Source organism: Sphaerodactylus townsendi, linkage group LG04 (genome assembly GCF_021028975.2).
Source record: "Sphaerodactylus townsendi isolate TG3544 linkage group LG04, MPM_Stown_v2.3, whole genome shotgun sequence".
NCBI lineage: Eukaryota > Metazoa > Chordata > Lepidosauria > Squamata > Sphaerodactylidae > Sphaerodactylus > Sphaerodactylus townsendi.
Window position 1 is genome coordinate 8,345,476 of NC_059428.1, and position 11,385 is coordinate 8,356,860.

The following is an 11,385-nucleotide window of genomic DNA, read 5'->3' on the forward strand; positions in this document are numbered from 1 at the left end:
CCTCTGTGCCAGAGGACTGGGAAGCCGCCCCAGATTTTTATCTCTCTGATTAAAGAGAGACCAATTAAGCTCCTGGATGAGCAAACCCGGCCGAGGAGACGTCCGCCCGGCTCCTGCAAGGCAAAGTCCTGCCTCAGCAACCTTCCGCGGTTCGTGGGGCCGATTCACAGGCAGGGGGCTCAGGGCAATCCAGCAGGCGCTGAGCAAAGGCTTTTGTCGAGGGGCTTCAGCACAGGCTACAGAGGAGTAAGCTTAGTGGTCGTGGGAGGAGACGATGAATCCTCTTAGGGCTTCAGAGTCGGTTAAATGGTGGGAAACGAAGAGTAGGGGACAATGGATAGGTCTTGCAGAAAGTAATAAGTGCTACCCCACTAAGACCAGTATTGGGGCCAGAGCTGTTTAACTGGATCTCCAGTGATCTGGAACCAGGGATGAGTAGCATAGTGGCCAGGTTTGTAGATGACACAAAATTATTCAGGACGGTGAAAACCAAGGCTAACTGTGGCGAAGTCCCAGAGGACCTCCACAAACGGGGCGTGTGGGCGACAGCGTGGCAATTGGAGCTCAGTGTTGGTCAGTGCAAGAAATTAAAAATCCCAGCTTGGGGTCTATGAGAACAGGGTCTGAACTGGCCGAGCCCCTGGGGCTGTGTGAAGATGCCCCCTCCCCAGAGTGCCGCAGTGGTGAAAAAGGGAGCCCCATGCCAGGAATTTTAATGAGCAGGACTGAAAATGAAACTGCCGATATCGCAAAGCCCTGGTGTAAATGGATGGGGGGGGGGGGGGCTCATCTGGAATACTGTGTGCAGCTCTGGTCACTGAGTGGCAAACCGGAGATTGCAGAGCTGGAGAAAGTACATAGGAGGGGGGGGCAGGATGGTTTGCGGGTTGGAGCACCTCCCCCCCATGAGGAAAGGCCGAAGAAGACAACCAGGACTTTTCAGTGCAGAGAAAGACATCCGGAGTGGGATCAGACAAGAGGTTTACAAGATCACGCGTAGTGAAGGGGATGGAGGGAGCCTTTTCTCCCTCTCCAAGAATACTTGGACTTGGAGGCGGGTTCAGGAGAGGGAAAAGGAATGACTTCTTTACTCAGTGAGTCATCAAACTGTGGGATTCTCTGCCAGTGGATGTTGCGATGGCCACGAGCATTGATGGCTCTCAAAGGGACCCAGGGATTTAGGGGGGGGGGGGCAGGCAGGGCCCTCAGTGGCTACGAGGCAGCCTGGCTGAAGGAAGCCTCCATCCATACAAGCAGCAAATCTCTGAACATGAGTGCCAGGAGGCCACGTTGGGGACAGGCCTCAGCCTCTACTCCAGGTCTCTGTTGTTTACTCTCCCCAGTAACTGGTTGGCCACAGTGTGAGATGTGATGCCGGACAGATGGACTCTAGCTTGACTGATCCAGCAGAACTCTTCTTGGTTCCTTATCAGGGGAATCCCTCGGCCTCTCTGCGCTGTTGTTGGCCCTCCAGAGGGATTGGCTGGCCAGCTGTGTGAGGCAGGATGCTGGACTAGATGGGCCCTCCCTGGCCTGACCCAGCAGGGCTCTCCTTGTGCTCTTCGAAGGCGGGGAAGGCTCAGTGGGTGGGAAGGCCCAGGGTCCATCTGGGCTCGGCTGTGGGGCAATCAGCCCCTCCCTGCAAGGACATCTCCAGCTTCTGCACAAACCTCTCCCTCTGTCCACGAAGCGAAGCTGGCGTTGGCCTGGCGTTTCCCACCACAGTTCCAAGCACAGTTCTTTCAGTCTCTGTGGCAGCCAGTTCAGACCCCAGCAGCATATAGGCCGTGGGGGGGGGGGGGGGGTGTTGTCATCGTGTGCAAGACCTGACAGTTCCCACGTTTGCCGTGCTGTTGCCAAGTCAGCCAGCTTGTGGAGCAACTTCTGGAGGTCTTCACCATCATCATCCTCGGGTTTCACTATCCTGAATTATTTTGTGTCTCCTCCTGCCAACTTGGTCGCTGCTGCTCTGCTCTCCTCCTGTTACCGCTGTTTGCCAGGTAACAATAAGTGATTTCAGCTCAGCAACGTAATGAGGCGCAGGAAGCAGACGTTCTTCAAAGCAAAAGGATTTTATTGCAAGTGGTGGTCACAGCTCGGTCAGGAGGGAATCGCTCCCTTGCAACGCAGTGCAAGAACTTTTATTCCCAAACTTCAAAGGGGGCAAAGGGGAGGTGAGGGAGCGAGTCCCTCACCCAAAACACCAATCGTAAAACAAGACCGTTCCAAAGTAAGATACAGTTACACTTTTCTGAACGGGATTCCCAAATCCCGCTGTCAGGCGTCTTCCCGCGAGATCTCGCAATGGTGCTGAACAGAGAGCAGATAAGGTTTTATTCATAAAATCCAGGTGACTCGCTATCGCAATGCCCTCAGGCTCCCGCCTCACCTTGCTGTAACAAAGAAAAGTTCAAACTGTCCAATAGTGGTCCCTGCACGTCTTCCAACGGCTGGGTGACCCTTGGGTGCTGGCAACAGATTCGATTTGCAAATCCAAAGAGGGTCTTTGTCCTTATCAAAGAGTCGGCTGGGCGTTGGTCTAGGCTGCATTCCAGAGCCACCTTCCTTGTCCCTTAATAGCAGACCTTTACAGGCTATTGCTTTTACTATCAGACACAAATTTCAAAAATAACATTTCTAACTTAAACATAAGAAGACCTTAAAGGGATAAACACATATACTTATACTCATAGGCAAGACTTTACATGCACCTATTGGCAGGGGTTGCTTAAAACTAACAGAACCTTAACCTAACTGAAGAACCTTGTTAAACTAAAATCCAAAACTGCAGGCATAAACTCAACTAAGGGGGGCTTTGATTACATCCTAGAATGACACAAACACAAGGAGAAACATGTAGCATTGGCACAAACGTACATATACATTCTTTGTGAACCTTAGGGAGGCCTCTGAACTACACAAGTCTCCGTGTCCGGGTATGGAGCCAGTGTAGCCAGGCAACCTGTCTTCAAGAAAATATTTCTTTATTTTCTTGTGGTGGTAACACTCCAGTTCCTGATCATGTATGAACAAATCAGCCCCGACCCCAGGACTGCTCCTTGCGAGACCCTCTGCTCCCCCCCCTGCCTCCAGTCGCGAGAGCTGCCCGTCCGGTCCTGCTCTCTGCGTCCAGTGGTTTTCCTGCCAATTTCTAATCCAGGGGGTGGGGGCGGGGAGACAGTCTCCTGATGCCAGGACAGAGGATGAGTGGATTCTTTGGTGAGGGGCTTTGCAAAGATATCATGTCTACCAGTCCATCTTTGCTGCTCTGTTTAAAAAAAATACTCCAGAAGGTGGGTGAGCCGGGACTTCCCTTTGAAGAAGTGGGCCAAGTCACAAGAAACAGAGAAGAGGAGACATGGATGGAAAAGAGCAGGAATCTGTCAAGGAAACTGGTTGACTCCCAGCTACCGGGAAGAGTTGCTGAATACCCTGGGACCCCAATCAGCGGAGGGCTGCCTGTTGGGCCAGAGAGAGCTAAGTTTGAGACAGGCCCCAGGCCCTCTGCCCCATGGAAAGGCTAGCACCAGGGTCCTCCTGGAATGCCAAGTGGGGGGAGGGGGGTCAAGCGAGTGCCCAGAGCCTGGGCCAGCAGCAGCAATGGGGGCAAGGAGAACCACCGGCAAGGAGGTGGGAGGACTCCCCATTCTGGCTGCTCTCTGGGCTTGCTTTGGGGAGAGAATCACCCCAAAATGGGAGCTCTGAGGAGTAAAGAGGCCCAGAGGCTGAAACCACCTCGTGCTTTGGGGCTGCCAGCCACGGACTGGGAAACTCCTAAAGATTTGTGGGACAGAACCTGGGGAGTGATGCCGGCCAGAGTCCCCCCCACACACACACAAAAAAAGCACACAAAGAAAACACCACACTGAAGCTGTAACCTCTACCTGTGGGTTCTGTGGGGCAGAACGTGGAATGAGTTTGCAACAACAAATTTAAAAAACAAAATGGTTTACTTTCTTAACATAGAACATCAACATTTAACATCACACTTCAAGGTCCAGGTTTCATTTCAAGTCCTTCTAGTTACAGTCTTCTGATACTGCCAAGTCCAATTCTTCTTTGCAAGTGTGTTGGCTCCTGAAGACTCCAAGGGTTTGGTGAACAGGATTCAACATGAGGAAGGTTTCCAGGAGAACTCTCACCCATTACAACCACAAAAAGAAACCCTGAAACAATAAACTCCAACATTTACAACATAGCAAAAATAAACAACTCCCTTCCCAGTAGTTCCCAACAACATTGCAGTTTACCTTAACAAGGTGTTAAGGGCTTATACAAACCAAGGTCCGAGTCTGGTAGCCTCGTCTCCTCCAAACTACATGAGCTCTGGAGCCTCCTGCTGCTTTGAGTCTCCACCCCTTTCTGGGTCAACCCATTCTGAGCATGGGGGTTACAAAGCCACCACCAAAAAACTAATAGTGCAAAAGTTTGATTAGAAAGTGCAGGTAACTAAAACGATCTCTATTGCCTGCGTCTCAGAAGACGGCACGCTCTAAATCGATGGAGCAAATGGCAAAAAGCACAAACAGTGACGGATGGGGGCCTATGCGCAGCTCACAAACCGCGGGTGATCCATACATTGTAAAGTCACAGTTCATACAAAAATAATCGTGAGAATAGACAGGCTTTCCAGAGAGCAGAGTCCCTGTTTCATTGGAAATAAATTCCCGTCTTCTTCAGTAGGGAACCCTCCTCTTACTAGAAGGTGAGGCCCTTCCTTGGCCCGCTACTCACAGTGAAGTAGAGATCTTTGCTGTGGCGTTTCTGGGCTGACCGGACGGAGCGGATTATTGTTGGTCTGGAGGAATGCAAATGTTAATCCTGCAAAGTGCCTCTTGGCAGCAGGAGACTCAGAGGCAACCGCTATAGCGGGCTCAGTCGACCAACATGCAGCTTCACACCGAGGAAGAGTTTCACGCTCCAGCAAGAAGACGGGGATTTATTTCCTAGCGAAACAGGAACCCCCTGTCACCCTGGACGTGCTTCCAGGAAAGGAAAAGGCACTCAGACCAGAGGTGGGACCCAGCAGGTTCTCACAGGTTCCCGAGAGTAAGTTACTCATTATTTGTGTGTGCCAAGAGGGGGTTACTAATGGGTGATTTTGCCCCATGATTTTTGCCTTTGTTACGCCCCTCCTCTCAGCAGTAGTGCGCAGAACTTGAAGCAGTCTAGCAGGAGGTGCACCGGCGTGCATGTCGGCCTGCGCCTGCGTGCATTCGTTTCCCGCCCAAGGACCGGCACAGCGGCTGCGTCCTTGCCACAGACCTGCCCAGGAATGCCCCGCCCCCGGAATGCCCGGCCACGCCCCCGTTGTGCCCCGCCCAGCACCATTGGCGCTACGACACAGTTTGAATCCCACCACCAGGGGAACCTGTTACTAAAATTTTTGGATCCCACCACTGACTCAGACTATGTTCAGAAGCACTCTTGGGTCTCTTGCTGCCTTGATTCTGGCACTGACAGGCTCCAGCGAGGCTGCCCTCTGCCAGCACCCCTGCTGTTGGGCCCTCTGTCTTGGCAGGCAGGCAGAATGCCCAGCCAGGTGCCCGCATTCTTCCACCGCAGCCAGACTCCCGGGTCTCTGGGGGGAGCGGTAATTAAAAGGACGGTGCCAGTTGGGCACGCAGCTTCCCCCCCCCCCCCGAGAGAAGGGCTGTTTGCAGCTGTGGTGGAACAAATTGGCTGGCGCTCGTCCAGCATCCAGAGTCGGGGAGCCGTGCCAGGTGCTTGGGATGGAGAGGCAGATACTTGGGGCCGTGCCAGACACTCGGGGCAGAGAGGCACAGCCAGATGGGGCGCCTCTTGTGCCGTGGCTCCGGTGCCAGCGGGAGACCTCCTGCGGCAGCTCCCTGGGTCCTCTGCCCAATTCTTCCCCACAGCCACTGCCTGGCTCCCGCGGCCACAGCGGAAGCCCTTCTCAGGGTCCTCAGCGGCCCTCTTGCTCCCGCCCTGCCCGGTGCTGTCCAGAGCTCGTACCCAGGGGGGGAGCGGCCCACACAGCCCCCAGGTGGATCCCTCAGGCCTGCTCACAGCAGCTAAGCGGGGCGGGTCCTCGGAAGGGGGGCCCCCAACAGGGAAGACTCTGCTGCCCCCCCTCTGCTTCCCACCTGCCTTGAAAGCACCTTGCCGGGATTGCCAGATGGCAGCTGAGGCAGGGACGGGGGTGTGTGCATTTGTTACCGCTGTTTGCCCGGTAACAATAAGTGATTTCAACTCAGCAACGTAATGAGGCGCAGGAAGCAGGCGTTCTTCAAAGCAAAAGGATTTTATTGCAAGTGGTGGTCACAGCTCGGTCAGGAGAGAATCGCCCCTTGCAACGCAGTGCAAGAACTTTTATTCCCAAAACTTCAAAGTGGGCAAAGGGGCAGGGACATGGGAGGTGAGGGGGCAAGTCCCTCACCCAAAACACCAATCGCAATACAAAACAGTTCAAAAGCAAGATACAGTTACACTTTTCTGAATGGGATTACCAAATCCCGCTGTCAGCCGTCTTCCCGCGAGATCTCACAATGGTGCTGAAGGAGAGTAGATAACAGTCCATTCACAAAATCCAGGTGGGCTCGCTACCGCACCTTGCTAATCCTCTCTATCAGATGGCTGTTATCCCCCGAGGCTCCCGCCTTGCGTTGTTGCAACAAAGGGAAGTTCAAACTGTCCAATGGTGGTCCCTGCACATCCTCCAATGGCTGGGGGACCTTTGGGTGCTGGCAACAGATTCTATTTGTAAATCCAAAGAGTCCTTATCAAAGAGTCGGCTGGGCGTTGGTCTAAGCTGCATTCCAGAGCCAACATTCTTGTCCCTTAATATCAAACCTTTCTGGCCACTGCTTTGGCCATCAGACATAAATTTCAAAAATAACATTTCTAAACTTTAAACGTTAGGGAAACCTTAAAGGGATAAACACATATACTTATAGGCAAGACTTTCCTAAACCTAACAAGAACAAAACCTTAAACTTAACTGGAGAACTTGTTCAAACCAAAATCCTAAATAGCAGGCATATCATACATTCAACTAAAGAGGGGCTTTTATTACATCCTAGAATGACATAAACAAGAGGGAAATCATATAACATTGGCACAGGCATACATATACGTTCTTTGTGAACCTTATGGAGGCTTCTGAACTACACAAGTCTCCGTGTCCAGGCATGGAGCCAGTGTAGTCAGGCAACCTGACTCAGGAAAATATTTTGTTATTTTCATGTGGCGATAACAGAGGTATGTCTGGATGGCAGACCCACCTGTGCCCCCCAGCTGGCTAGTCGCTGGCAGAACCCTGCCCAGGTGGCTTGGCAGTGTGGGGAGCTTGGAGGAGAAGGCAGCTGCCCCCCCCTCTGCCCCCAGCTTCCCTTCTCTGCTCAGGCAGGAAGCCGCTGTTCCTGCAGAGACCAAGGCCAAGGCCCACTGCCGCCATGGAGACTATCCCGGTGCTATGGCAACTGGCAACTGCAACGGGCATCCTTGGGCACGCCAGGGAGGATGAAGGCCGCTCCCCCCACCTCCCCGTCTCACCCCCACAAGGTGACTCCAAGGCTGCCACAAACACAGGCCCCAGAGAGCCCTCGAGGCACCCTGGCCATCTCTTGCACCGTGGCTGGGGAAGCCAAGCTCCACTCGCCCAGCTGGCCTGGCACGGGCACCCGACTGGCAAGACGGTGGCACCAACATGGGCAGAAGGAGGAGGAGAGGAATTTGGATTCATGCCCTGCCTTCCTCTCCTGTGAGAAGTCTCAGAGCGCCTTAGAAAGGCCTTCCCCCGCCCCACAAGCAACTGCCAGGTGAGGCAGGTGGGGCTGAGTGTCAGAAGATGGCATCCAGGTGGCTGAGATGCATCATAAGAACATAAGAACTAGCCTGCTGGATCAGACCAGAGTCCATCTAGTCCAGCTCTCTGCTACTCGCAGTGGCCCACCAGGTGCCTTTGGGAGCTCACGTGCAGGAGGTGAAAGCAATGGCCTTCTGCTGCTGCTGCTCCCGAGCACCTGGTCTGCTAAGGCATTTGCAATCTCAGATCAAGGAGGATCAAGATTGGGCGCCACAGATCGACTTCTCCTCCATAAATCTGTCCAAGCCGCAGCGTATTGCAGGCCTGTCCCCCGCCCTCTCCACGGAGATGGCTCCTCAGCCAGTGGTTTCTCATCCTTATACCAAAGGACACGGAGCTGCTTGGGGCCGGAGGGCCGCAATGCATCGCTCTGGCTGACCCTGGAGTCGGCCAAGGCACCCCGGTTGCGTTCAGCTGACCAGCTGGGAGTCAAATGTGAGCGAGGCGAGCCTTCCGAATGGATCTCCCACTTCAAGGCTGACACACGGGCAGAGATCATGCGCCCAAGCACACGTCCCCTGGCCATCTTCCGTCACTAATGCTTGGTTTCAGTTCATTATAACTGCAGTGTTATTATTTATGATGACAGTTTAGAATCATAGAATTCCCAGAGTTGGAAGGGACCCCAAGGGCCATCCAGTCCAACCCCCTGCCACGCAGGAACACACAATCAAAGCACTCCCGACAGATGGCCATCCAGGCTCTGCTTAAAAACCTCTAAAGGAGGAGACTCCACCACCCTCCGAGGTAGAGCATTCCACTGTCGAACAGCCCTGACGGTCAGGAGGTTTTTCCTGATGTTTAGGCGGAATCTCTTTTCCTTCTCCTTGAACCCGTGACTCCTGGTCCTTGTCTCTGGAGCTGCAGAAAACGAGCTTTCTCCCTCTTCAACATGGCATCCCTTCAGATAGCTAAACAGGGCTATCAGGTCACCTCTTAACCTTCTCTTCTCCAGACTAACCATACTTAGCTCCCTAAGTCTCTCCTCACAGGGCATGCAATCCAGACATGTTTCCATTTTGGTCGCCCTCCTCTGGACCCACTCCAGATTGTCAATATCCTTCTTGAACTGCAGTGCCCAGAACTGGACACAGTTGAGGTCTGTCCAATGCAGAACAGAAAAATACGGTTATGTCCCTCAGTGAAGACACTACACTTCTGTTGACGCAGCCCAGAATCACACTGGCCTTCTTGGCTGCAGCATCACATGGATGACTCATGTTCAGTCTGCAATCCACTAAGACTTTCACACGTACTGTTATCAACCCTTCTCTGGACACGTTCCAGCTCATCAATGTCCTGACAATTCTCTCTCTCTCTCTCTCTCTCCTGGGTGGAGCCGTTCACTCCTCCGAGGGTGTGGAGCCCGAGACAGCTGCTGCCTCCCAGGAAACGGAGCTCTCCAGGCAGGTGGGACCGGGACCCAGGCACACAGCTGAGCACACAGCCCAGGCCAGGAGGGCAGGCAGGCTGCCTGGGGAGATCCCGGTTCGCCTCTTCTCATGGGGCCTGGCCAGTCCTCCATAGTCCTCCCCCCCCCTTTATTCAGCCCACACGTTACCCAACTTTCTCACTGGCACTCAGAATGTTTTTTGAAAAGCAACCCAGCCAGACAGCATCCGGCATTCAGTCAGCCTGGCGGTGGGATTATTACAGCATTAGGAAGCAACACGGAAACAACGTCTGCCTGCAGTCTGGCCGCCCCGGCCGGATCACCTCAGAGCTCAGAGTCCAAGCAGGGCCGGCTGGTCCTCGCTAGTCTGTGGCTGGGAGGCCCCCGAAGACCCCCCGGGGAGCAGCTACGCGGAGCCAGGCGGCAGCAAACCACCTCCGGGACGTCTCTGGCCTTGCAAACGTCACAGGGCCGCCATAAGTCAGTGGCGACTTGATGGCCAAAAAGAGGCCTCTCAGCCCACAACACAAAGGCCGAGGGTGGCGCAGTTGGAGCAGGGAAATGCTACAAGAAACCCTCTGCGACACACGACTAGCCTGTTCCCTTCCCCTGAGGGCCAGCGTGGTGTGGGGGTTAAGAGCAGGTGCACTCTCATCTGGGGATTCCCTGCTCTGCCACTTGAGCTGTGGAGACTTGTCTGGTGAACTAGATTATCTAGTGCACGCCAACACACGCCAGCTGGGTGACCTTGGGCTAGTCACAGTTCTTCTGAGCTCTCTCAGCCCCACCCACCTCACAGGGGGTTTGTTGTGGGGGGGGGAAGGGAAAGGAGAAAGGGGGGATATAAATCCAACTCTTCTTCTACTTCTTCTTCTTCTTCTTCTTCTTCTTCTTCTTCTTCTTCTTCTTCTTCTTCTTCTTCTTCTTCTTCTTCTTCTTCTTCTTCTTCTTCTTCTCTCTCTCTCTCTCTCTCTCATAGGTGCCCTCAAGAGCTGCTCCTGTTCTACTGGTTGCCATTTATTTGTTGCCATTTATAGTAGAAGAACAACAGTTTGGATTGTCGCTCCTGCAAGGAATCTCAGAGTGGCTGACAAATCCTTCCCTTCCTTTCCCCACAACAGAAACCTTGTGAGGTAGGTGGGTCTGAGAGAGTTCTGAGAGAACTGTGTCTAGCCCAAGGTCAGCTAGCAGGCTTCATGCAGAGGAGCAGGGAAACAAATCCAGTTCACCAGATAAGAGTCTACCACTCATATGGAGCAGCAGGGAGTCCAACCCAGTTCTCCAGCCTGCCACTCTTAAGCAGTGCCCCACACTGGCTAGTCCATCTTTCTTGCTGGCCTGCGAGGCAGATACAAGTACAGTAGCCTCACTGAGTCAGTCAGGAGGCTGGTTACAAAACATGATAGCATTTGAATGAATGTGGATTATATGCTGGGTAAAACTTGATCTGGGGGTCCACCCCTCTGAAGTGATTGTGGCGCTGGGATATTGATGATTTATTTTGATTTTGGCTGTTATATTTTAATGCTATTAGGTGCCCTGCCCCCACAGGAGGAAGGGTGGCCTACGAATTGAATTTAAAAAATAATGCTGGAATCTAAGAACCAATATTTCTAGCAGGACAAGGCTGTTCAGTCAGCCAGTAAATGGATTGGAGACATTGGTAACAGTATGGCTATAGGGTTGCCATACGTTGGCTGAGACTCAAGGACTCTTCCATCACCCCCACGGCTAATGGCAGAGATTCCTGGTAAAAAATGCATTAGGGCTGAGACTGAGAGACTAGAAGTGTGGGGAAGAGAGACACACATTCTCTCTAGGGGCAGCAGTGGCGTAGGAGGTTAAGAGCTCGCATATCTAATCTGGAGGAACCAGGTTTGATTCCCCGCTCTGCCGCCTGAGCTGTGGAGGCTTATCTGGGGAATTCAGATTAGCCTGGGCACTCCCACACACGCCAGCTGGGTGACCTTGGGCTAGTCACAGCTTCTCGGAGCTCTCTCAGCCCCACCCACCTCACAGGGTGTTTGTTGTGAGGGGGGAAAGGCAAGGAGATTGTCAGCCCCTTTGAGTCTCCTGCAGGAGAGAAAGGGGGGATATAAATCCAACTCTTTTACTTCTTCTTCTTCTTCTTCTTCTTCTTCTTCTTCTTCTTCTTCTTCTTCTT

The 11,385-nt window shown here is 53.2% G+C and overlaps 1 protein-coding gene across 1 annotated transcript in view; it reads left to right on the top strand.

The window, feature by feature from the left end:
• The first annotated feature begins 610 nt into the window (after positions 1-610).
• SMPD1 (sphingomyelin phosphodiesterase 1) overlaps positions 611-11,385 on the top strand; it is a 16,978-nt gene continuing 6,203 nt past the window's right edge. Inside the window, exons 1-6 of the mRNA XM_048493997.1 lie at positions 611-761; positions 5,522-5,593; positions 5,880-6,163; positions 7,366-7,658; positions 8,157-8,263; positions 9,522-9,701. Coding sequence (XP_048349954.1) covers positions 611-761; positions 5,522-5,593; positions 5,880-6,163; positions 7,366-7,658; positions 8,157-8,263; positions 9,522-9,701 — 1,087 coding nt within the window. The remainder of the gene's footprint in view (positions 762-5,521; positions 5,594-5,879; positions 6,164-7,365; positions 7,659-8,156; positions 8,264-9,521; positions 9,702-11,385) is intronic.